The following is a 27,857-nucleotide window of genomic DNA, read 5'->3' on the forward strand; positions in this document are numbered from 1 at the left end:
ATTTTATTAAAAATTCCACGTTCTATTAAAAAAGAAATAATCTCCTGTCTGTCTAAACATAAACTCTTAACATGCCCGAGAAAACACTCCGACACACACAATTCACTACGATTCGTCGTTCTAGTGGATGGTTGATCCATGACTGTCACGCACTCACTCGATCCAAACTACAGTACACGATATCTTGTGAAGCACTGACTTCTGCCTCGGAGCGCTCAGATAACAGATACACTATCAGTCCCGGCTGCAGGTAATATTACAGATATCCACACACAGCACACAAGCAGGACATTAAAACATTATAAATAACTATTTATGAATATACCCTCTAAAACCATGTTATTTATCATTTGCACTCCCTAAAACCACATATAATTTTGTTTGGAGAATGAGCAGAATACATTGATAACGTCAAATTCGTGATTTGCCAGGTCGGCCTTTAACCTTGTATTTTTCCAATTATAAAAATATTTGACAGTATCAGTGGGATTAACAGCCGGACAAGCCAATCAAAATTTCAACGTTATTATCGTATTCTACTCATCCTCCTGAACAAAAATTTGTTTGGTTTTTGGGGAGTAGAAATCACAAAATAATTTTATTTTAATAAGTGTTTTAGTAATTGAAATTTTGAGGTTATATTTGTGTTCTGTGCTTTGTGTTATCCATGAATTTCAGTGTTATCTGCTCCCTATAGCTTAAATCTGAGTGTTCTGCAGTCAGCAGTTAGTTATTTACAGACTACCATCACATGCAGTCTCTTCAACAATGGTGTCTGTTACACAATCATGACGCGTTAACTCTAATATAGCTAATTTTGAAAATTATTTACGTGTTTGATTGCGGATTATGTGAGCAATTAAAATATTTGGAAATTAATTTATACCTTTTTGATTGATCATTGTATTGTTCAGAGTCAGAGCGTAAGTTCATTGTATAATTGTGTGTTATTTTTAAATCAAGAAAAGCTATTTTAATATGATCAGAAGTTACTGTGTTGTATGTACATACATAGTACGTAAATACGAAGTAATGGATATATTAATTTTGCTTCTTTATTAAACTTTTTAGGCTGCAGTATAATAAGTGGCCACCAAAAGGATCGGATGATGGTTGTCGAATGATTCGAATCATCGATATTCATGACTATCCAAACGACTGAAAGTAAACTGGGAGAGACTTTAATAAGCGGCCTACACTCCTTATTCTGTTGTTTTTATTGGACAACTCAATATATTATCCAACTTTGATATGTACAATTCGTACACAATAAGTTTTAATTAAATACAGAATTAAGAAGAATTTCGTGCATTATAATTTAAAAAACTCAAATTTAACACTAACGTTACAAAACAACAAAACCAACAATGGCCTAGAATTAGATATCAAAACCTTATAATATTAATAACTTGCCCAGCTATATATCAATGAGTAACCCGCTTTTGTGAAATGAAGGAAAGAATTCTCCACATGGGTTATTTGGAGCCAAACCCATATGTCGAAGCCTCATAAACAAATCTCGTCACTTAAAATTGACAAATGTCTCATATATTTTCCTCATTCATCGCCATTTTCAAAGTCTCAAAATATTAGTTACTTCTTGCTGCTTATTGCTTACATTAAAATTACTATAACTAATAAGTTGAAGTTATGCTAAGTTAAATAAATCGTAATATCTAATTATTCCTTCGGATAAAAACATTGAACCATTGAATAAAAAGAACCGAATAATGAGTGTATGCCGCTTATTAAAGTCTACCCGTAAACTGACAAAGACTAAACACAAATAACCAGACCAAATAACATATTAGATATTCCAAAGAACAATATGGGTTTGCTTGTTTTCAATCTTAGAAATTAACGTATAAATATTAATGTAATTATAAATTAAAATTAACATATAATGAATATAATTATAACTAACAAAACAATAACATTCAATTACCTTATGTATTTTCAAGGATAAACGTGACGCTTGTGAAACAAAGAAGACACGTATGTCACTGTTTTTGCCGCCATCAGTCAATAACAAAACACATGATTTTAATTTTAAATGTATTTCCAAACACGATTTTACTTTGAATTAATTTTGAATGAACTGAATTAAGTTTTATGCTTTTCAAATCGTATTATGTTGAAACTATACTTTTATATGTAAAATAAATTTATTTGTTTCAGATTGCATAAAATAATTAAATTATATTTAAACAACGTTTGAGAAGCGTAGTACTTACGATTACTTTAGCCGATCTGAAATGACATTTCTGCAGGTACTGACTGATGCTGTCAAAATTCCATTAATTAACAATTAAAAATCATAGTTTGTTTGATATCAACTAAAGTAGTACACAATTTTTCATTATATTAAAAATACAAAATTTAGAATGTTAAAAACTTTTTTCAAGATTGTTTTTAGATACGTCATGTTTGTTCTCACTTTCTTGTGATTTTCACCTTTAATTCTAGTTTTCATCTTGTCAATACAAACTGGATAATTTGGATTTAAGGGAGCAAGGTCATTATCTCGTAAACATTTAAAACATTGTTCAGTGTTTATAAAATTATTTTGAGCAAATATCTGCATATTCATCACCATTGTGCCTGTCGTCACTAGCCTTCTCCTACATACACGAAATAACAGCTGGTAATGACATCACTAGTCTAAATAAAGAAAGCTGGCAATGATTATTTATGAATATCAATAGGTCTAATGTCATATTCGATAGTATCAATAATCATAATGTGATTGTGTTGGTGGCCGCTTATTATACTGTAGTCCTTTTTTACACTATTTATTGGTTTGTTGAAAATTTAATAATTGTGTGCATTATTTAAAAATTTATTTTTATTCACACCTGAAACAAGATTATTAACCTATTACTATCGTCCTGTTGAACAAAACAAAATAATATTTTAGGGTATGAAAATAACAAATAATGAATTTTAGAACAATAATAGTGGAACTACTTTTCTTGCAAGGAGGTTATGGTCAGGTAAATTTATAATAGTTGTTTCTTTTTTCAAGTTGTTTCCTATAAAGCAGTATTGGCTCGAGGCATTCTTGATCAGATCATTTAGAATCTTACTTTTTACTGATAAGTACTACCTTGAGGGTTGTTTTTTGTATGTCACCATCAGCGTGGGGCAGCATCTTGGGCTGCTGCAGCCCGTGCTGATGGCTGGAGGCACTTCTCCATCTTTGGATATGAAAAATAATAATGCTGAAATCATGGGAAATTGACTTAAGTAAGATGTTTTCGTTAATTTAGACCTTCTGAGAATAAAAGTCCATATCGGCCAGAAGGAATGTGTTTCCGGCCATTAGTGTAGGTACTGTCCTGGACTGATGGCGACATGAAAAATACCCCTTGAGGTATTACCTATAACTAAAAGATCAAATTCTAGATAGTCTGATCATAAATGCCCTCTGGCCATAGCTAGGAAACACAACTTGAAAAAGCTCATCATATTGTAAATTCACCATAACTTCCTACTATTTTGCAAGAAAAGTAGTTCCCCTTTTAATGTTATAAAATTTATTATTTGTCATTTTCATCTCCTAAAACCTTGCCTTGTTTTGTCTGAACAATTGTAATAGGTTAATAATGTGTATCTCGTTATTCGTGTGGATAAAAAGTAACTTGAAAATAATTTAAACCAATTTAACCAAATTTTCTAGGCAGCAAACAAATAAATAGTATAATAAAACAAACATGAGTTTAATAGATGATCAAAACTAACATAACCACAACTTACTAATATTATTTATGTACATATAATCTACTTACAATCCATCAGTTAATTTCCAATCACATAAAAATATATTCTCTCGATTAAATATAGGCAGTGGAGGCTACTGCATGAACGAGTGTTGGTACCGAACTAAGCTGATCTGACGACAGAATACTCAGATAAGCTATTGCGTGCAGGTAATGCTGAAAATCATAGATAACAAAAAGCACAGAACACAAATATAACCACACGTTATTTCCATTTCTATTATTAAAAAGCATATAAAACCAATATTTTTGTTTAGGAGAATAAGCTTACTTTAATAATGTTGAAATTTTAATTGGCTGCTTCTTAGCTGTTAACCTCAATGATACTGATACCAAATGAAGTCAAACCAAGTAAAATTGTTTATGTAGAGAGTAATAACATCAGCAAGAACAATGACAATGAACATGCGCTTTTTGTGTCAAACTATATTTTGGAACAGTATTGAACAGTGTCCAGTTTTTAGTGAGGAGTTGAGAACTAGAATTAAAAGGTGGAAATCAAATTGTGTATCGTTGCAACAAAGGTCAAAACAAACATGACATTACATAAAACCCACTTTGAGGAGACGTTTTTTAATAGTCTAAATTTGATTTAACGATTATATTAACAATCATGTACCATTTTACTTAGAATCAAAGCAACTATTCATTTATTAGAATCAAGAATCTAATAAATTAATGTAGTTTGAGGTCACATTACTTGCAGAAATACCATTGCAGATTTGCTATCGCTGTAGACAGGTTTGTTATATATGGTTATACAAATTAACTGTATTATTATTATTTTCTATAATATTACATACCTATATTTCTTTTACATATACAATATAGCTTCTCTATAATACAATAATAAAAGAGTATAATGTAATTCAGTTCAACATTATTGTTTCAAAATAATTCAAACAAAGTAAAATCAGATATATATATGTTATTTGAGTAATGGCAGCAAGTACAATGGTGATGTAAATTCGGTATTTGTCACAATGTGTTAAAAACGTTTATCCTTCAAAATAATAAAAAGTAACTAAATGTTACACTGTTAGCTTGTTAAATTTTTTAAATATACTTAGCCTAGATAGTTTTTTACTCATGATTAAATTATAACTTTTCAAAATAAATAAACAGTCAAATTATACTGTAATTTGAAATACCTATAATGTAATTTGGTTTGACATTTTTGTTTAGTACTTAAAGATAATCATGAATATCGAGCATTTGATAATTTTAAATATTGATGATTCGATAATCACAAATATCAATGATTTGATTGCCGTGGTGGCTAATTATTATACTGCAGCCCATCAATTAATTAAATAAAATAACGTAAGGATATATTTAAAACTTATCAATATATGACTACAACTTGGAAACAAAAAGCGGATTAGTGTCAGAACAACTGATTTCACTATGTTCTATATATGCCAATGATAACTTGTGGACTCTGAACCTTCATCAACATCAACAACGGGTTCTGACACAATTTTAATTTTTCTCACTTTCTAAGTACGGTACTTACTTTTTATCATAGCATAGTAAAACATAAGTAAATTTAACTTTATCTAACAATTGCTTAGAATTAACACATAATTTTATTATAATACAATAGAGTCTTGATTATCGAGGTGTTAAACACGGTTGTAAAACACGGAAAATGAAACTATGTTGAAATTGTGTAATAGGCCCCATACATGACCTGACCAACCCGCAGATACGTCTACATACACATGTGATTCTGGGTCTGCCGTTCCCACACACTGCCCTACCTGCCTAACTGCAGACTTGGAATCTGATGTCTGGACAGACATGTCCGCGGATTGGTCGGATCGTGTTTGGAGGCTTTGAATTTTATTTCCACATCGAAATGCACTTAAGGCAAAGTAATAAAACACGTTTTATAGTAGGTATATGCTCACATACAGTGCAGTGAACTACAAAACTAAACTTAAGCTTGGGTTAAAAAGTGTGATTGTCTTTTGTTTTTCCTCTGTTGTTTTCTGGCCACAAAATTTTACAGTTCTTCAGAAGTAAAACCCCGGTAGACGATGTTTTCTCCAGTTGCTTTGTAAACTTTAATGCCATTTCCAAAGCTTTGTGTTCTTCGCTGTGTGAAATTTTCTGTGCACTTTCTCCAGATTCATATCCTCTTCATCGTCTTCTCCTTTTCCTTTTGCCATGTTCACTATTTCTTCATCTGTCACTTCATATTGATCGTCTTGGGCAATGCACTCATTCACCTCCTCTTCCGTTGCGTTTGTGCATGTTGCTGTACCTGGTACTTGTTGTAACATTGGAAGTAGGTTAGTGTTGTCCGGTTTGGTCTCGTTCTGTACATTTTCATCACAGATGTAACAATGGTGTTTGCTCCATCCAACACTCTCCGATGATTGGGCCTCGTAGTAAGCCATGTCTTCTCTCTGGTGCATAGGGTCAATTAAAGAAGAAAGCAGGTTTCTTCGATAATTTTTCTTCATTGCCTGATCCATAGGCTGATAAAAAACTCACATTTGGAGGCAAAAACGTGGCCTTAATTTTTTCATCCTTAAGTTCCTCCTCGTCAGCATGGCACGTACCATTGTCAAGCAATATTGCTTTCTGTGGTAAATTTTAGGATTTCAAAAACTGTTCAGTTTGTGTAAGAAATTCTTTATAAAACAATTCTTCCTGAGCTCATCCAAGCATTTTCGTGATTGTTATATTTCACTGGTATATTTTTGGAAACATGAAACGTTCTCGGATCTTTCGACTTGCCTATCATAGCCCTTTCATTTTCATATTTGCTGTGGGATTTCTGCACGGAAGAATTGTCACTCTTTTTTGACTTCATTCATAATTTATAAGCTGCTTTGGCTTTTGACGGTTGTCTTTTTGCTGGTAACAATTTGTAATTGAGGCAAGTCAAATCATATCAAAATGCTTTATTGGCGTAAACATATGTATATGTTTGACAAGGGTCAATTAATACAATAGGGTCTAAAGCAAGAACATTATACAGTCAATATGATAATATTTGACTTAATATAAACTTAACTTAGAGATTGTCTTTTAAAAAGTCATTTACAGTTTAATATTCTTTTTTTAACTAGCATTCCTTTTATTTTGAATTTTTCAATATTTACATTTCTTGCACGGACTGTGGCAGCTGATTGAACAATATAATGCATGAAAATAAGCATTGAAGATAACAAAAATTAGGTTTTATGAGCTGGGACCTGTAGAGTAGAAAGATTTCTTGTTGTATAGTGAGAGGTTTTATTGGGGAAAATATGAAGGTTTGAACAAACATCAGACAGCAAGGAAGAAGGAAAGAAATGTCATTATATTATTCCTATGAAAAGTAACTCTGCATGACTGCCTTCTTTGCAATCCAAAAACAACTTTAATGGCCCTCTTCTGAATTTTAAAGAGGTGACCAACCTGTCGCCTGTCGCTCGAATATAATGCATACAGTTAGGTAAAAGAAAGGCCTCGCATGGGAATCTGCTGCATATAGTCATGTGTGACAAAAGGGGCCACCTCGCGTGACATATTTCGTAAAATCATGTTACAAGATGTATTGTAGATCAGATAACTCGGAAGGTCGAAGGTCAGATAACCAAAGGTTGGGTATATTTGAACATTTGAAATATTTGATTTCATAATGCCTTGCAATTAAAATACAAGTTTACATTGGAAAATTGTGTTTATTATTAGTTGCACTGAATTAAAAATGTTTCCAATTGCTCCAATAATCTTTTTAGGTATTTTTGTTTGTTAGTAGTGTTTTTGTCCAATGATTTTGTATGTAGTGTGTTGCACTAGTGTCCTTTCATCCTGAGTATGTTTTGCTCAAATATGACTTGAATCATGTAAAATATATAATTGATTTCTAAATATGTATATTTTTTGTTTCAGTCAGTTTATATTTTTATTGTATTACACATTATATGTTTATTTATTACAATTCAACCAAAATGGTTGAATTGAAATCAACCAAAATTACGAAATCAAATGTCCACTTGATGTGAGATATCTGGCATTGCCAGTACTGAAACAGAACTTGAGACCAGATGTTCAGCATTTGCCATCATCTGGGTTTATTGGCTTGAATTGTGTATTCTTGGAATTGGTAAATGGTTTTTTATGAAAACAGAAAGTGATTTTTAAACATGCTTATCAAAATAAAACTGTAATCTTATTTTTTATACTTACTGCATGAATGATTTAATTAAGTAGGCTTAGTTTTAAATTTTGCATTTTCTATATTAAGGAACATGTACGGAAATTAAACTCAACTTAACATGATTGGCTTGTCATAGCTTGCTGACTAGCAGGGAACCATACTGGTTTAAGAAGTTCCATTAGGTCAATAGTTTACGTTGTGTTGATTAAGCTCAAAATTTATAATTAGGTGGTGTAAAATATTTATGTTTGAGAAAATGTAATTTTCATATTGTTATTTTGTTGCAGAGTTGTTATTTTTAATAACAAAATATCTAGAAAATGGACCATGTGACTTGAGCGCTCGTGTAAGTTTTATAATTTTATGATTATAGATTATTTTAGATTGACATACACTCTTTTAAATTTTCTTTGTTTGATTTTAACAGAGTGTTGTAAAACACAATTTCAGGACAGAAACACTTAAGTATTGACAACATTCTGAAATTTGTATAGTTATATTATAAATGTTTATATAATGTAAAACACACTAGGTTGATGAAAAATTCTTAAAAATTGTCGACATTATTAACCCTTTGAGTGCCAACGTCCGATTCTATCGGACGCCAAAATGATGTCTGAAAAGTATCAACGTCCGATTCTGTCGTACATCGAAAGTCGGCCGAAAAGTGCCAACGTCCGATTTAACCAGACGTTCGGAAAAATATTCGTAAAAAAATTCAAATACTAATATTTTTATTTAATTATAGTTTATATTTGTTCATAAAGAGTTGTTGTTTTCATAATATATCGATTTAGTTGTCTTTGGAACGATTCATATTAACAAAGATGACGAATGATCTAAATAGCAGTGACAGCTGATCTTCATGACATCGTGTTCCAGTTCACTGTAATTCGCGTTGCGGAATTGTACTTTGAGGTTATTTTTAGTATTATTTTGTGTGTATACATTAGTTATATGTTTATATAACAGTTTATTATCCTTGTTTATGTCATTATGGATCGTTCTAGATCCCCTCTAAGTGAAAATGCAATAGGAAGAGTTATTGATGAAGAGTTCCTTGACGATAGTTTTGTAAGCAATGTCAGCGTGTGTTCAGAAGACAGTGATAGTAGTGAAAGTGGTTTATTTGGAGACAATACCGATGATGATCCAGATTATATACCTAGTTCCGACTTGGACCAACCTGGACCGAGTAATCGAAATGTGCAAACTAGGCCTACACAACGTTTTGTTTCAAGTGATGAATTGTCAGATGAAGATGTTAGTCCTCAACCTAGGCTTAGAGGTAGGCCTAGAACTGTAATCCCTGACAGTTCAGATGAAAACTCAGATGAAGATGAAGTGGATGGATAGAAGTGAATGAGGAAAATGACCCAGGTTATAATGAGAATTTTTCTTGTAGTGATAGGCCTTCTGTAAAACACTGTCCAAATAGGAATTCACCACCAGTCAGCTACTTCAACTTGTTTTTCACCCCAGTAATATTAGATATGTTTGTAAAGTACACAAATTTATATGCTAACTCGTATTTGAGAAAAAAAATGGTATTTTACCACCAAATAGCAGATCAAGGATGTGGCGCCCCGTAACATTTGAACATTCTTTGTTGTCACGGCTGATAAATACAATTTTACATTGGTGTGGTAAAAGTGACATAACAATGTTAGTTTTAAAGATTTTGAAGTGAAAATGTGTACAGTTATTCACAATTAAATGCTCTTTCAGACGTTATACATAGTTACAAGTCTTGTATTTGTTTCATTGATGTTATTGAGTGTGAAAATGGAAAAACAAAAAAAAATTTGGAAAAATATCTTTGGTAAGTAAATTTTTTTTATTACTAGATATAGTACCATGGCAGTTTATATTATGTTTTGGTAAACTGCAATTTGTGCAAAGAAAATTAAAAGAAAAATTAGGTTGATAGCTAAATAAATAACCAAACTATGAATTTTTTTAAAAATGCTTACAAATTTGCTAAAATAGGCCTGGCACTTTTCAAGTACATCACCCCCCAAATATGCCTGGCACTCAAAGGGTTAAAAATTATAAATCTAATGTTCGAGCAAATAGCACTAATCATAGTTGATTTAGTGTGCTATAGACAATTTAAACTAACACATTTTATTGAATATTATTTTATGAATTAATTTTGATATGGTACTTATGTAACACAGATTGTTTAAAACTTAAATTACAGGATTGAATAACTAGAATTATTGTACTAATCTACCATAGGAACAAATATTTTGTTTAAATAAACTACGGCTATGTTTTCTGTTTTAGGTTTTGAAAAAAGAGCTGGTAAAGAAAAAGGTAAGACTAACTATAAAGTTTAACTTAAAATATTTAATCTAATTATTTTTCCATTAAATGCTAATAATAATGTTCTTATGGAATGAAGGAGTAATAGGCCAGTGTGTACAAACAACAACAGATGTATAAATAAGTTCTATATTGAATGTAAAATTAAGGTTATTATTCAAATGAGGCATTCTTTGATAACAAAAGGTCTGTTACAGGAAGATGAAAGGGGCACATGTTCAGAGACGGTTTGTAATAGATAATGTTCTTGGATCTTTGTTAATATTACAGTGTCCACTGCTGCAGGTAGACTGACCAGTGATTTTATTGCTGAAGACAATCAATCAATATTACTTTATTAAAGTATATATGCATTACACAAATGGTGTCATTATAAACAAGCTTACATATAGGCCGAGAAATTCCATGTGGTCTGCTAGATGTGAGAGAGGGGATCTTCAGCTGGGGAGCGGTTGCTTGGAAGGAGGGGGAGTAGTGGGGAATATAGGCATACTCTGTAAGTCCATGGTGGCCGGTGGTCGGTCTGGTATAAAACTGGAGTAGAGGCATGATACGATAAGCACATCGCTGACTCACAGACTGAGCTTATAACTTCCCCCTCCACTCCACATGACCAATAGACTACTGAACATTGATGGGCCAAGGACCACATGGTATTTCTCGGCCTATACTAAATATTAAAAATTATATATGACTACAGTACAGACACTTATCAGCGTAATAAAGATATTAAAGACATTAGAAACAAACTGATGAATGATTTAAAGTAAATTTGCTTCTAATTTATTACCATGTAACATATATTAATTTAAAGAATAAGGGTGTAGGAGGTCCTGGGTATATGAAAAGTGAGAAATTTTTCACAGAGTGACGTACTAGGTTTAAAATGTCAAGAGTTGCTACTCTAATTCTCGGCTGGAATTTATATGTAACAATTTCACTATTTAAATTGAGGCTTACCATTGTGTTGGCAGAAATTACCTCACCTATGACTTGATGTGCACTTTTACCGTTTAGGTGTCTTTTCCTTCTGGTAATTATTGTGAACACAGCTCTGTTGATCTGGATACAGCTTTAGACTCTCTCTCCTTGTGACTAGTTATATTTCATTAATAAATATTGTCATATATGCATGAAAACTGTACTTCCTTGAATTAAGGAATTATATAAGTGTTGTAAATATTTATTTATATCTAGGAGGAATAATTGAACAAGCTTTGAGTCTTTAGGAACTTCAAAGTCAGAGCTGATCTTCTCTGATAAGTATGAGTAAAAGAACTTTAAATATGGAATTGTGCAAACCATAATATCTGATTGAAGAAGTTATTAATAGATTAACATGATTAACACAGTCAGGCCACAGATGATTACATTATGGCAACACATATTTCTCCAAAAGCCAGTAATATCTCTCTCAAAAACCCATTCATAATATTGAGAGTGAATCTGCTTTTCGAGAAACCAAAATGAGTTGTATAAATTCCATTACTTTTCCGTTATATGTTAATTGAACAATACTTCTATTATTTTGACAATACAGGCTATTAGGTCAAAAATTAACAATAATTTTTAACTGTAAGCTTTACAGGTCTAGAAATTATGCATTGTCCGAGAATAAAAATGTTTAAAGATAAACACGATTTTTTCGAAATTGAAAAAGGTAAAATATGAACTCCTTTTATTTAATTACCTTACTTTTGTTGTATCAGTTTATGTAGAATGTTTATTTATCCAAACAGCATATATTGTACTTATTTAACTTTTAAATGCTTTGTATCTAAATATCTTAATCTCTTTTAGGTACTTCCAAAGCGTCTAGATTGGGAAGGTGATCAACATGAGCAGTCTTTTGATGAATTGGTAAGCCTTTAAAACTTTAGCCTTAATCAATATTATACTATAATATACATGGGTGGAGAGTATGTTTAGTATGTTTTGCACAATGCAATTACAACTAACTTGTGAAAAATGAGCATTTAAAATTACAGGATAGAATTGATATCAATCATAACTTTTAAAGTTTTTTTTTTGTTCGTTGTTGTCAATTTATTTTGATAATGGCTAAACAATATTTTGTTTAAAACTGTTATGTAAATTGTTATTCTATTAGGCATAAATATTTACTCCTACTTCCCCCACCCAAACTTCCTAATAGTAACTTTCTTTGTGTAATATAAAAATACCAAAGTTCTAAAGTTCTAACTTCATGAGAAATATAATAAAAAACATTATTTAAAAAATATTCATGTGAAAAAGGAAATAAAATATGTATTAGTACATGGAACAAAAAATATGTTAATAGAGTTTCGTAATAAAAAAATATTTTTATGGTTAAAACTTTTGTGAATTTTACAACATTATCAAAATTTCCAAGTATATATATACAAGACAAGAGTTTGGCAAACCACGTGTCATAAAACAGGCTTCACTTAAGTTGCATGGAAAATTCAGGTCTATACTTCATTTTCATTCTTGAAGTATCATTTGTAAGTTATAGATTTTGAATGCTCAACCTCAACAAAATCGCATGGGTGGATATGCATTATCATCAAACTCCTGCCTGTGTATACAAATAAACCAATACAACAGAGTATGGGAAGAATATGAGAAAACGTAATTAAAGTCTTAATGACCAATCAATCAAAATAACCCCATTACATGTGTATCTATGTCATACGTTAAATCTCCAATGACAGAACTCAATATTGTCATATATATGTTGTTGATTATATTCTGACAATAAAATGATTGATTATTTTAAAATATGTTTATTCTATGATTTTCTCGTTTCAATTATCTTACATCCTACTTTTACATCCTTGTTATCTATAAAATCAATGTAAAAATGTTCACTAAAGTTAAGTGTAGTCCCATGGATTGTCATTCACTAGCATCATACTCAATTTTCTCGTGTAGAAATTAAGCTTTATGTAAAATTTTAAGTCTATAGGTTAATTCATTCTTGAGATATCACGCAGACAGATAGAAATGCAATTTTTCTAACCCCTAGATTAATAGGCTTCGCTAATGCTCACCCAAAACAAAATTTTGGTTTCTCTGAATTAAATATTTAAAGCATGCCATAGAATGTTTTTAATTCTTTTTAAACAAATCAAATATATATATTTAAATTTGTAATACAATTAATAACTTAGTGTTTAAATGGTTAAAACCATGAAAATGTGTCCAAATTATTTTTAATAGGTATATTGGGTAGGTACATAGAAATCTGCTTAGTGCAATCATTCTCATGACAGAATTTGTGGAAGATTTTTCATATTTTAACTGATCACAGCCCACAGAAAACAAACCACAAACTCAGAAACATTATGTATGGGGTTATGCAACATAATGAAGGCTTGTGAACATAATAATTGTTGTAATTTTTAACTGATTTGAACTAAACTTGATACAGAGATAGCTTAAATGATTTTTTGATCAGTAATAACCAGTAAAAATATTTAACTTTAAAATATTGTGAGTATTTCACAACACAGACCAAATGTGACAAACCTTTCCAGAAACTGAGAAATTCCAAACACTTTTGTAACTGTACATTGTTTGATATCTTTTAAGGTTCCAAGATAGAGGCTGTTCAAAGTCTCAAGATCTCAGTCATTACACATTGTAGAGCAACATGAAAAATGTTTTGAAAAGTCATAGAAGCCATACAGATTTTTAGAAGTACTCAATAACATTAAATCACTATGTGAAAATACGTTTATGAACATAATTTATAACTGATTGGAATTGAATTCCATGCTTTTAGAAATCACTTGTAATTCTCTTAGTAAATGTAATCTTTTAAGGTTTGAAATGACAGGGTTTTAAAATTTTAGTAAGTATTATGATTTAAAGATATATATTTTGTTTCTTAATTCATTGTAAAATAAAAATGTATTTAAACCTGTATTAAAATTATTTTAAATTATACTAGCTGTTACCCGCGGCTTCGCACACAATCTTTAGAAAAGTCCTTATATTACTTATTAAAAGCAATTATGCGCGATTAGCCGCGGGTAACAGCTAGTTCGTCAATACATTCATAGTATTTTATAATGAACACTCTTGATTTTCAATAAAATACCAATTACAACCAGATACCCAGTTACCCACGGCTTCGCACACAATTTCCTGCAGAAAAATTGGGACATAGGAGGCATATTTCTTTTGAACGTCCTTATTACCCTTCTGAGATAAATAGTCACTGAAAGATACTCCAAGCTCATGAACTATTTAAGATTTAAATTTTAAAACAGTCTCAATATGCACTTGTGAAATAACTGGAATTTTTCTCTAATATTCTATGATTCTTGTATACAATTGAACTATATTAGCCCAGCGTGGACAGGAGTCAAAAGTCGATTTCATTTGCACAAATACGATGTAATAAATGATGGCGCTCAATGTAATTTTGAAACGAAAATAGGCATATATTAGGTACATATTATTACAGTCTAATGATTATGAGCTCCAGATGTTAAACGAAATTGCGTATGGTTTTTATTTTATTTAAACAAAATTTGCTGATTCTCTTAAGCTTACTCTATGCTTTCAAACTATAAGTGTAAAGAAATTTAAAATAATAATTAAATTATAAAAACATATATTTCTTTGGTCGCATTATATATGTTTACAAAGAACAGCTGATTAAATTTGAAAAAGCTCTTTCACTTAATAGCATATGTTTGCAGCAATGCATTTCTTACAGGTATTTCTGTAACTTTTAGAGACCAGTGGGGCGGAATCCTAAATCGGGAACGGGATAAAAAGTATCCTATGTCCTTCTCCCAGTTCTACCAGAGCTACCTCCCTACCAATTTTCAGCCAAATCGGTTCAGCCGTTCTTGAGTTATAAATAGTGTAACTAACACGACTTTCTTTTATATATATAGATTAGCCTAATTAAAATGAACAGTGATCTTACAACCTAAGACTACATTAATGGATATGTATATACAGGGTGTCCAGTAATTATGGGATCTAACTTCACCAAGTGATTTTTGAAGTCAAAATATGCAACAAATTTATAATATAGCATCTATTATATTTTATGCTATTTTATATAGTATCTATTATATTTTATGCTATTTTATTTATCTATAGCATAGCTATCTCCCTTAGTTTTCTGCATGTCTGTATTGTGAAAAAATGTTTATCTTTGAAATCGATAAAAGTATAAACTTGAAACTTTACATACCTGTTAGTTTAACAAAGATCAATGTTAAAAGTTATCAAAATTTATTATGCTGTTACTTTTTTTTCTCGTAAAAGCTGTATTTAAGTTTATTTTCATGCACTTTGTACTAACACATTTGTTGTATAAATAATATAAAAGTTAGAATTTTTTTATTAAATTATTTCCTTTCATTGTGTTTTTCAGGAAAGGAAATACCCACACATTTTACCCAACCATTTACTTGATATTTGTACACGAATTGCACCCATTCTCGACAGAGAGATCAAGCCGAATGTGAGTGGTTTGTCTACACTGCTAGGAGCAGGGCGTCAGTCCCTCCTCAGGACTCCTAAGGGTACAGTTTCTTTATTAGAACATTTACATTGTTTCTGACATAATCTACCAGTTCACTTGGAACAGTTAGTCATGTGTACTGTTATGAGTATTAATAATGTTTTGTCTTTATATTTTCTTCCTTTGAGGATATGATTTCCAAAGCTATTATATTTTTCAAATTAGTTGCAAAGTAGTCTTTTTCATATACCTGTGCATGAAACAGTAAATTATTTTTGGTACTGGCAAAAAGTAACTTAAAAATGTTAGACCTCACAGGGTTAAACAAACTTCAAAAATAAAAAAAATCATGTTTATGTACAATGAAAAAAATCAATTTGTTAAGTAGGCCTAACAGTTTTGAAATGAAACCTTCATGTATGACATAAAACTGTAATTTTTGCATTAAAAATTTCAAACAACTTTTAAGTTTAGCGGAATAATATACTTTAAAATACGTGTGATATAAAAGAATTAATTTTTGTAGCACATTTTAATACTAGTTATTTTACATCACTTGCTGTTTGATAATGTAATGTACTCATCGTTTAAAAATATGTTGCAGATGTGGAAAAGTTGTGGTTACACATATTGGAATACTCAGCCAGACTCAACCAACGGGTTTTGTATCCTCCTGTTACATGCACCAACCACAATATAGGTGAATAGCAGTTGTGAAGATTGTTAAGCTAATTGTTAATGGCTTTGTCACTGGTTTTGACACAATATTGCCAAATTGTGATCATTCACTTGATTTCTAATGCTTCCTTGTACATGCACATTTTAATAAAATATTTTTGACAAGTTTTTCTCAGTTCATAATATAAAAATAATGTGAATTAAATGAAATGTATAAATGACTGTAGTATTGAAGAGTTTAAAGGTTTGGATATATCAGACAAATCTTACTTATTTCTTACACCAAAATCTGGATTTATATTCCACTATTTCCAAGTAATGAATTGATTTTCTCAATATAAAACAACAACTATATTTGACCTTACATTTTTTGAAGATAAACATAGCGTATTTGTTGCTTTATGTTACTGTACAGTTTATAGTGAATTAAATACAGAGTAATGATGTTGGGGGTACGTGATGTGTAGCTTGTGTGGTAGGCTGTTGGGGAATTCATGTGAGAAGGAGGACAGGCATCTAAAGGTATATGTTTTTTATTTTGTTACAAGACTGCATGCAGGAAAACATTAAGCGTGTTTTTTTAAAATATTTCTTTTTATGATGGAAGGTATGTGAAGACCATCATTTAGTGATACATAAAATCAGTAGCATTAGGTTTTAAAATCAGAAATCTCATCTCTTCCTCATGTTGATAACTAAAGTAACACATTCATGCTACAATTCATGCAATCTTATAAAGTCGTTGTGATGCACATATGTTAAAAAACACAACGATCAATGTGTTAAAACTATGATACATCTTTAGCTGCAGAACATGTTGTAAACTCTTTCACTTTGTCTCTAGTCATGTATGGACTTTAGGACAGCCAGTATGGTAGTGATCTGCTTAGTCATTGTGTTAACCTCGATTGTAGTTATAAGTGAAGTTAGTTATTCATGTGAGGAAAACTTGTATGGATCTTGAAATGTAGTGTTACTTATTTTTGTATCACTGAAAAATGACAAAATTCCAAATGCCACCACGGCCCTGACGAGATTGTTTGCAGACAAAACTGGTTTATTTTCAATAGTACCAATGTTGACAAGATAATGATTGGCAAAACTGGTTTACATTTAACCATGTTTTGAGACTGGTAAGATTGTGCTACAGATACTTGATACAGAATGTACTGTATGGGAGGGAAAATTCAGGATCAGTATGTGAAGCTTCTTTATTTAAAGTAAAATATGTCCAGTAAAATGTAGCAACAGAAGCAAAGTGTTATGGCCTAAAGCCCACCCATATATAATCGGTTGAATATTGTAAAGAGTTCACTGAACATTGAAAAAAATCTGTTTTAGTGAAAGTTCTGAATGGGAGAGAAAATGCAGGACCAGTTCCACGAAGCTTTTCTGTGTCCAACCAAATGTACAGTAGAACCCAACTGCTGTGCTGTACCTTAGGTCACCTGTCAGCTGTTTATTGTCTGCTCTTTGACCGGACTGGCAGATACGTCATCACAGTAAGTCCATAAACCATTATCAATGATGTAACTTGTTACTACAAACTAGCATAACATGTACATATTTAAGCGAAAGTAGCGTACTACCTGTTGTTTGTATATTGTATAGATTATGTATAATTATTGCATAGCATATTATAATTACGAATATTTAGGATATGCTATTACTCATTGCATTTATTTGTCATTGTGTTTAGATGATCTTTTAACAATATTTACTTACATTGAATTATCTTCAAATTAACGTTTTTTTCATTAAGCATAACAGAACTTTTTCATAGTTGACCAAATGTTGTTAATTATTTATTTGTCATTTAATGCTTATCTTGAAACAATACTGTTCTCAGTGCTACCACATTTTCATACAAAAGAAAAGATTTCTCTTAAAATGAGTAATGACAAAAGTAAAACCAAACGGAACACATGGATCTTAAAAAAAGAAAGAAAACGAATGTTCGTTGACAGTAACAATTAATTCAGATTTAGTTCATACGACTGATTTCTTATGAGGAATTTCATATCAACCCTTCTGCAAAGCCATATTTTAAACACATTCTAATATTAATAATGTGAAAGATCTACAACCAATGCTTTTAGCCAACTTATTGATTGGAAAAATGCCATATAACATAATGGGTTTGAATGGGCTGAAAGTTAGGGATTGTAACTAGTTGATAAGAAAATCAGCAGGCTTATATTGTAAACTATCTTTTAGGGTCCACTGATTGAAAGAACACATAAAAGTACAAATTTTTTCACTTAATTAACAATTTTCAATTGCACTGCAATCTTTCTTAACAAGTAGAGAGCATTCTAGTTGTCTGTTCACTTTGGGTTGCAGAGTCACTGTGGGAAGTAGGTATGCCAATTTACTTATTCGCTTTTGTCTAGACACTTATCACTGTGCAACTGTTGACAATGTATTCCAAGTACTATATTATGTATCTATGGAAACTTACTGCCTGCTGGAGGGAGTGGGGGAGGGGCTTATCTCAGGTGTAGGTTTGGAGGATTTCTTGATTTTGTTACCCATTAAGGGGGGTAAATAAATTTCAAAACTTCATGGTGTATATGTAAAAATATTCAAGCAAGAAAATTTGATTGCTTATTTCAGAAATGGCGTGGAAATACGTGTTCTTAGTTGTAACGTTGACAGACTCCATAATTTACTTATATGTGTACACATGTGTGTTCGTACATTTTTAATGTTCTAAATTGAATTAAAAAAATATTCTGTTATTTTGCATTTATTGTGCTATTAGCTTTTTTTATGCACGAGTCTATCATCATCATGAAGGTTATCTATAGATTAAACGAAGTATATTTTAATAGATAAACTAGTTTGAGCTAGTTATTGATTAATTATTAATAACAGCAATACATAAATTATTTCAAATTTAAACTAAAAGATCTGAATAATGAATGTACACTAAGCGTCGACTAATGGAAATAGTGTTAAACCTTATTACAGGTAAACTAATCTGTATGGTTCATTGACACAATTGTATTTTGGCATGAACACTTTAATAGATGAATATTAAAATGAAATCAGTTTGTTCTGATGCATCACATCATTATTGTTATTTAGGGAGCAGATGACCTGCTGGTGAAGGTGTGGAGTGCCATAGATGGCCGACTGTTAGCCACTCTGCGAGGAGCATCAGCTGAGATCTCAGATATTGCTATCAACACAGAAAATACTCTCCTAGCAGCTGGCAGTATCGACAGGCTCATCAGAGTTTGGTGTCTGCAAACTGCGACTCCGGTATGACTCATAGATCCTTATACATTTTTATAACAAATAGTTGCTAGTTTACAATCTGATGATATAGAATTCAAAGTGAAGTAACTTTACATATCCACAAAATGGTGTCTTTATTGACTCCCTTTTTATAAGTATTAGTCAAACTTGCAGATGAAAAAATATGATGTAATAAAAAGCATCTTGTTTACCTATATGTTGTTTCTTATGTTGTTAGTTATTTGTTCGGTGAAATAACTATTACATTTTCAAAGTGCAAATTTTAGTCGAGTGAAGTCAAGTGAGATATGTTAAATGAAACAATATTGCTTTTTCTAGAGTTATTTACCAAGTTGTTGAGTTTTCATCATGTTAAATTCTTTTTATAATTAACCCTTCCCACGCCGTAAAGGGATATATTAGAATGGTAGACTTTGACCAAAAGGCCAAATACAGTTATAATATCGATATTACAGATTATTTCTCTTGGAGAGTTTTGTAGTTCACAGAAGGCCTTCGAAATGCCCGGTGCACACTCTGTGCTTATCGCAGTTGCCAAGGAAATATTTATAAACGACCTTCACTCTACGGCAGGGGGAGGGGTGCGCCCTATATCTAACTCTGACCACCTGCTTGTCAGTTCTTCATCTCCTACAGTAGAGCTATAACCAAACATATCCATGTCGTGTATCCATGTGCTTTCTCGGTTGTCATAAGTGCACGTCTACTATGTATCTCGTTACTATTCTTCGTGTGATAGTGTTATGATTAGTTTGAAATATTTATCTTGTTTTATAGTGCGACAAGGTGTATTTAATTTAATTTAAATTGATTTGAAATAAAGTTTTATATTTATATTTTAGTTTTAGTTTTATATTTTTTATTTTTATCAATAAATACGCTAATTTTAAGTAAAATGCCCTGTTTTATATTTTATTTGATTTTACCTTATATAATTTTGCTATAGTAAAAATTAGCTTTGGATTTATAGAAAGAAAATCTTTTTACTAGTTGTGGCATTATAAGAAAGTTAATGGATTTATTAGTGGCGTGTAAAGGGTTAATTAGTTTATAGTTAAAGTTCAAGTTAATTAAAGCGAAACTATAATTTAATAATATTGACAAAGGTCATATATCTAGGAAGCAGTTGCTTGATTCAGTTATCTTGTAATAATCATGAACTAACAAAACTATGTAATTTGGAAGTATTAATGTATAGTATATATGCATCTTTACATTGGTTGATAATAAATGCAGTAGGTAGTAACCAAGAAATCTGATTTAACCAATTCTACACATACACATACACACATGCACGTGTGAGCATATGCCAAGCTTACATGCAAGACACACACTAGTTTATATATTATTTATTTAGTGGTGTTATATTCACATACAACTTGTTCACCATCGTGGTTTACAGTAGTCAATTATTTTAACACTTAATTACTTTGATTGTAATACTTAGCTATAGAATTTTAAATTTCTATGATATTCAGATTTATGACTTTTCTGTTTGTTTAGCCCCTTTCTCGTGTTTTCTTTGTGTTCTTTAATCCTTACGTTTAATGGTTTCTTTGTCTCGTCTATGTATTCCCCATTGAAACTATATTTTATACTGTAAAAACAGTTTTTGGAATCCTGTGTGCCATTTTTTGGTTTTGTTTTTACAAGACTTTGTGTAAGATAATTATTTGTTTGAAACACGGATCTAATGTTATACTTTCCACTTATTCTTCTAATTTTATCCAATAATCCTGGCACATAAGGGATTGATATAAACATTATTATTTATCACTCTTCTGATTTAATGAAAAATTGCACATCATTGTTGGTCCGAAGACCATCAGGAACCTCATTTCTTTAAAAATAAATTAATAGAGGCATCATACATTAAATTGGCATACCAACCAATCAATCAACCATCAGTTGAAATAAGGCCTCTTTGGTTGCCAATTTTGAAAAATGAATTAAAAAGAAAACAAAAACTATCAAACAGATTAGATATTTGTAATAAACCAATGCAGAGTCACAGTATGGTTTTAAGAAGTTTGTCCAGGATGAACCAATAAGAAAAAAAGGCCCACTTCAACTCCCTCTTTCTTTGCCGCCATCTTGTTTATGGTGTGGCGATTGCCATTTACTATTGGCTCTGGTCAGTCGTATGTGGTTGGTCGGCTGATGCTGACCTATTGTAACCTATATTCTGTAGTTCAGTTTAATAATTAGTGTTGTGTTTAGTTTTTATTAAGTGCATGTTTTAGAGTTAGTGAAGTTTACACACAACATGGTGTTTGTGATTCCTGACTTGTGCGTGTTATAACGCGCCCAGGTATGATTTGTTAATTTTAATTATGTGTTAGGTTAGTTATTTACCTGAAGAAGAGATCAGATTGCAGATCTCGAAACGTAGTGTTACTGATTTTTTGTATTACTGAACGATGCAAAAGAAAAATCCTGTTTCCTTCATTCCTCCCCATGTGTTGCATAAAACACCTGCTACATTGACTTCACATTATGCACAAAGAGAAAGAATGTAGTAAAAAGTGGTATAATTAGACATTATTGTTTGACATTGATACGTTGGTAAAATTATTGCTTACCTTTAATACATAACTGTAGATTAAACCGTTAGTGCTGCGGCATCGACATATTGGACGTGGTAAAAACGTTAAGTTGCTGGTGTCGATTGACTCAACGATCCATATTTAGACGTTATTCAATATAGTACTTTGTTTAAATATCCGAGTAACCATATAGCTGCATTCGATAAGTTTCAATGTATTGATTGATTCCCGTTAAAAAAATTTCTTCCTGTAGGTCTTTGGAATGATAATTAAGTATGATGTTGTTACGGTCTGTCAGCCGATGAATTTGTCAGAAGCAAATTACATGTTTGACTAGTAGTACTGTTTACTTCATTCTGTAGTTGAGTTTTGATGTAAAAACAAATTATAAAGCAGTGTAAGATTTCATTTATTAGTAATATCAATATCGATATTTAGATGTTTCCATAGCAATGAGCTTAATGTTTATTTTGTTGTTTTCAGTATTGTTATGCTAAGTGCATAAATGTTTGATGATCTATTGTTGACATTATTGTATTTGCTAAAAAATATAGTATATTTTGTTTATAATGTAATGGCCTTTCACGCCGTATAGAAAAGATGTAAAAAATATATATTTGGACAATTTTAAATAAAATTCAAAAGTTTATAAAATAGTTTTAAAAAATTGTTTGCATTTTTACCAGAAATAACATGCACTGTACTCTTTACAAAAAACAAAACAAAAATTATCAAAATCTGTTAAGTGGTTATTGAAGAACAATTTTCCGAAAAGCTTGTGTGTGTGTGTGTGTGTGTGTGTATATATATATTTACAGAAACAAGTTATTCTCTTCTAACAAATAAACCATGGTATATTGGTTAGAAACATTTCTAAATTTTCGTGTATCAAGGTACACTTCTTCAGATAAATACACTTGTATAAATATTTACATAAATTGTGACAAAAAATAGGTAAGAACTCAAACAAGAAAAACACACACACACACACACAAATATTAGGCTGACAATTTAAAGGGGTAACATAGCAAAATAATTGTGGCACTCAAAGGGTTAATGCTAATTGCAAGAAAATATTTATAATTACTTTGACGACAAACTTTTGACATATCAGATGTTATTTAATAATTCATTTATATTAGTTTCATAACATATTTAGATAAAAAATGTAGGAAAACTATGTCCAAACTGAGGAATTATAATGAGTTTGTAAACAGTATTTGACATAAAATACTTATATTCTATGATTATGTTTGTGCATCTGACCATTTTTAATCACAGGTAACAGCTAATAAACAGTAAGCAAATTACTGGTCATTGAAAAATTTTTTTAATGTTTTTGTATTTTGTGTATACAAAAATAGTCAATAAGTAATCAAATTAACAGATTATTGCTATTTGTTTGTACACGTTTCAGCAATGTTTAGGTGTGGAAAAATATTATACTTATAATACAGTCTTAACTTTTTGAGTGCCGGAGCATCGCTGTCAGCGATCCCGCATTATATGCAAGAAGTGCCAGAATCACTGTTAGCAACTTCTGCAGTAACGCTAATATTTTATATAGTATTTATCTAAATTGGCTCAATGACTATACATACGCATTCCAAAGGCTTCAACGTAACTTTTGATGTAGGTTTTGTTGCATTTTGGTTAGATTCTGATTTTTACGGCGGTTCTAAAGTGAGCACGTCAGTCGCGTTTAGAATCAGCCGCTACGTGGATGAGCCGTCACGTGTTTTGTTTGCGTTGCTGTTTATTTCACAAATGATATTAAAAGATTTTAAGTGTAAATGGGTTTGTAGTGTTAGTATCTTCAAATTATTTCGTTTGTGTATGTTGTTCTAGTCTGTGTGTAAGTAGAACAATGACGGCCGCAAGTTATGGTGATCATAAGCATCTAGTACTTTACTACATTTGTATAGTTTTTATGTTTTTGTGTTTGTCCAGTGATATTTATAAACAATGAGTCGTAAAAACATTGCTGACAATGAAGACCTAGTATTGCAGGCATTAGATTTAAGCATTATCAGTGTAGACAATACACAGAGTGTTAGGTTAAGTTAGAAAATTTTTAATTTTTGTAGTGGTTCATATTTATTTTCCAAACTTTATTTATAAGTATAAAAAAATGTTTATATGTCTTTTTGTAAAGAATTAAATGGAGTGTATAAGATAGAATAACTAAAAGTAAAAAAAAAGAAGATATTTCAATAACACTAAGTTGTGTCAAAATAAAAAACTAAATGTTTTTGCTCATAAAGTTTTTGTTAATGATTTTTTTTATTTGTATAAAAACGTTAAATAAGTGATCAATGTATTATATGTATAAAGAAAATATATTTATAAAAAAAAAAACAAAAACCCAAGACATTATACCAATAAATAAATTTGTTATGAATTTTTAACCAGACTCTTGCAGAATCAGGCATTTTCGCTTGGCATTTTATGCATACCATATAGCAAAACGCTGCGGCACTCAAAGGGTTAATATCATTCACACAGATTAAGAAGTAATATAAGGTCAGCTTGTTTATATGTCTAACACCAGGGATTTTCTTCAGGTGGCTATACTAACTGCCCACACAGGCATGATAACTGGGGTTAACTTCTGCCCTGGGATTGTGGATGGCAAACGTTATCTAGCTTCAACAAGTTCTGATGGTTCTGTTGCCATATGGTGTTACTCAAATCAAACTCCTGTTATTTTCAAGTAAGTAAATGCAAGCAATAAAAATAATTTTCTTTGTTGTTAATATCCTGTGAGTGTTTCTTAGTAAATGTTAATTGTTAAAATTAATATTATATTTTTTCCACAATATAAAAGATTTTTATGGTATTAAAACAAATCAAGGATAGGTAAACATGAAACATGATTAGGTTTGAATTAATAGGGTTGAAAGTGAAGGATTGTTACTAGTTGATAGGAAAATCAGCTGGATAACCTTAAAAACTATCTTCTAGGGTCTTTTAATGAAAGGAACACATAAAAATGTAAATCTTTTACTGTGTGCAACCCAAAGTGAACAGATAACTAAAATGCTCTCTGCTGGTTGAGAAAGATCGCATTGCAATTGAATATTTATAATATGTGAAAAATGTGTACTTTTAATCAGTGAACCCTAGAAGATAGTTTTCAAGGTAAGCCTGCTGATTTTCTTATCAACTAAAATAATACATGTTTTGGCCTAGTAGAATGTTTAAGTCTCTGTCACTGTAGAATGTAAGAAATAGTACATTAAAATAACACATTCAATACTGCTTGAATATCGGAAGTATTTGAACTAAAATTTTCACTCTGGGTCACCATGTATTAGCTACCCTGATATTGAAGTATAGCTTCAGTGATGGTCATTGATGAATCTTTTTTATCTATAGCTATATTGTAAAGTCTCTTTTTTATCCTGTTCACATTCTGGACCTGAAGAAATTCTGTTCCCTAAGTGAATCATAAAAAAATCTGGTGGGTAACTGTTTTCACCATCTTGTACAGATACTATCCAGAATAGATGTAGCCCAACAGGAGCTCAGTGAAGAAGTAATTTATATTGTCTTGCTAACTCCATTCACTCTGTAACTTTCCCAATCAACATTTTGGTTTGAATATATTATTTGTCATCTCAGGAAACTTGTCAACTCCACGGGTTTACAAGTTGATCCTCTTGTTTTTTTCTCTTGATTCCAAGTTCTTTCTTTCTGTTGAACACAATTTTATATTTTTGTATCTTCACATCAATGGACTTTAGTAAGTTTGTAATGACAGATTACTGGACTTGGCTCAGAGACTGTGTAATACAAGCTAACAAAGCTATCTACAAAGTTGCTCTTCTTTGATTAGAAGCTATTCATTTATTTACTCAAAGTATCGAACCAACTTTACATCCATGTATTAGAATGAAGTTGGTGATCTTCCATCCCAGTTTGTGTTTCTTTTCTTTCATCAGCTGTGCCATATATGGATGGGCGTTGTCATGAAGCAAAATCACACCTTCACTCAAGATCACATGGCGTTTCTTTCGATTGGCAGGTCTTATCATGTTTTCCGGTTTGTCACTGTAGTAGTTGATTGTTCTTTGGTCTTCAATAAAATCTTACAAAACTGTAAGCATAACTTTACTGGCAGATGGTTGGGACCTGAATTTTTGAGAGTGGGAGAAGTCCTACTCGTCTTCTGATGAGTCTGGGCACTCATCTCGCACAGGTCTTCTTGTACTGTAGCTTGTTGTGAATGACTTGATGGACAGTTCCAACACTGGCATTTATTTTTACACTTATCAGTTCAACAAAGATACACTTATTGTCCTGAAGTAACACATCAATATGAGACTCGAGAAAGGAAGTCCTAACTTCAACCAGTAGTCCACTGCGTTGCCTGTCAGAAATTTTTCATGGCCACTTTGAAGCTGTTCTACCCATTTGTAAATGGTCGATCGATTTAAACAATTGTTTCGTGGATTTTACAACCTTTCTCACCTTCCGTGACTAAAAATCTGTGCAGGATGCTGTTCCATGGCGCAATTCTTGAGCACACTTGCCATTGTTAATTGAGTAAATTTGAGGCTATGTTTACAAAATATGATTGAACAGCTGATCAGATATCATCACAAGGTTGCCAATATTTTATTTCCTGAAAGTTTCATTTTGATAAAGTCAGTCTTTTTTGAGCAGTAGTAATTTGTCTTATGACCTATTGAATGACCCTCGTACCATTAAGTTTTTGAAACCGGTCACTTTTAAACATTTCGTACAGATTCTCAGAATATATATATAAACATTAATTAGACTTCTTGGTAGAAATTTTCTTTAATATTTCAGCATTTGCCGTTTTCTAAAAGGTCTAATAAAAAAGAATACAGCAAACTTTATTTGTTACTATATCATTTTTATTATACCTTTTTGAAAACGGCAAATGCCGAAATATTAAAAGAAATTTCTACCAAGAAGTCAATGTTTATAATTGAGCATTTTTGCATCGATACAACCGAATTGAATATATATTTAATTAATTGATAAATATTAGTGGTACAAGATATAAAAATATTAAAGTTAACTGTACAAATTTTGATTGACTCAATGGTAAAAGTGGTTATTTCATTCAAATAATTTATTTGAGTGGAAACAAAACCCATGCAAAATTGATTATAATCTTGTTGATTGGTAGAAGTCAAATTGAAGAAATACATAAATTATATTTGCTGAAAACTGACATAAGAGTTGATGATTTATTTGTGTAGTCCAAAACCGATTCAGTTCATTGAGCGAACACGACCAGGGAGTGCACAGATGATCAGTGGGGCATTTTCGAGTGGAGGGATGTTTCTGGCAGCTGGCAGTGCTGATCACTATGTACGAGTGTACCGGTTAAGTGGGCCAGCCGGACCGCAGCGTGTGCTGGAGGTGGAGGCTCATACAGATCGTGTAGACAGCATCCAATGGGCGAACTTCAGCCTGCGCTTTGTCTCAGGTAGCAAGGATGGCACTGCGCTCATCTGGCGTTACTTGCGGCAGGAGTGGACTCCAATAAAGCTTTTAATGAGCACCAAACTTCCCAAGTAAGTAAATCACTTTCTCTTTATATGTAGTGTGCTATAGGGTGTAAAACAAGATATGTTTGAAAGTTTGAAATGTTA

General features: G+C 31.4%; 1 protein-coding gene across 2 annotated transcripts in view; it reads left to right on the top strand.

Moving 5' to 3' along the window:
* The window catches only part of LOC124360296 (PH-interacting protein), an 83,825-nt gene that overhangs the window by 1,859 nt on the left and 54,109 nt on the right, over positions 1–27,857 (top strand). For both annotated transcript variants that reach the window (XM_046813800.1, XM_046813801.1), the window contains exons 2-10: positions 8,226–8,284; positions 10,228–10,257; positions 12,067–12,126; positions 15,650–15,800; positions 16,344–16,439; positions 17,759–17,919; positions 19,508–19,684; positions 24,792–24,940; positions 27,462–27,779. In XM_046813800.1, coding sequence (XP_046669756.1) covers positions 8,226–8,284; positions 10,228–10,257; positions 12,067–12,126; positions 15,650–15,800; positions 16,344–16,439; positions 17,759–17,919; positions 19,508–19,684; positions 24,792–24,940; positions 27,462–27,779 — 1,201 coding nt within the window. The remainder of the gene's footprint in view (positions 1–8,225; positions 8,285–10,227; positions 10,258–12,066; positions 12,127–15,649; positions 15,801–16,343; positions 16,440–17,758; positions 17,920–19,507; positions 19,685–24,791; positions 24,941–27,461; positions 27,780–27,857) is intronic.

Source organism: Homalodisca vitripennis, chromosome 4, assembly GCF_021130785.1.
Source record: "Homalodisca vitripennis isolate AUS2020 chromosome 4, UT_GWSS_2.1, whole genome shotgun sequence".
Lineage (NCBI taxonomy): Eukaryota > Metazoa > Arthropoda > Insecta > Hemiptera > Cicadellidae > Homalodisca > Homalodisca vitripennis.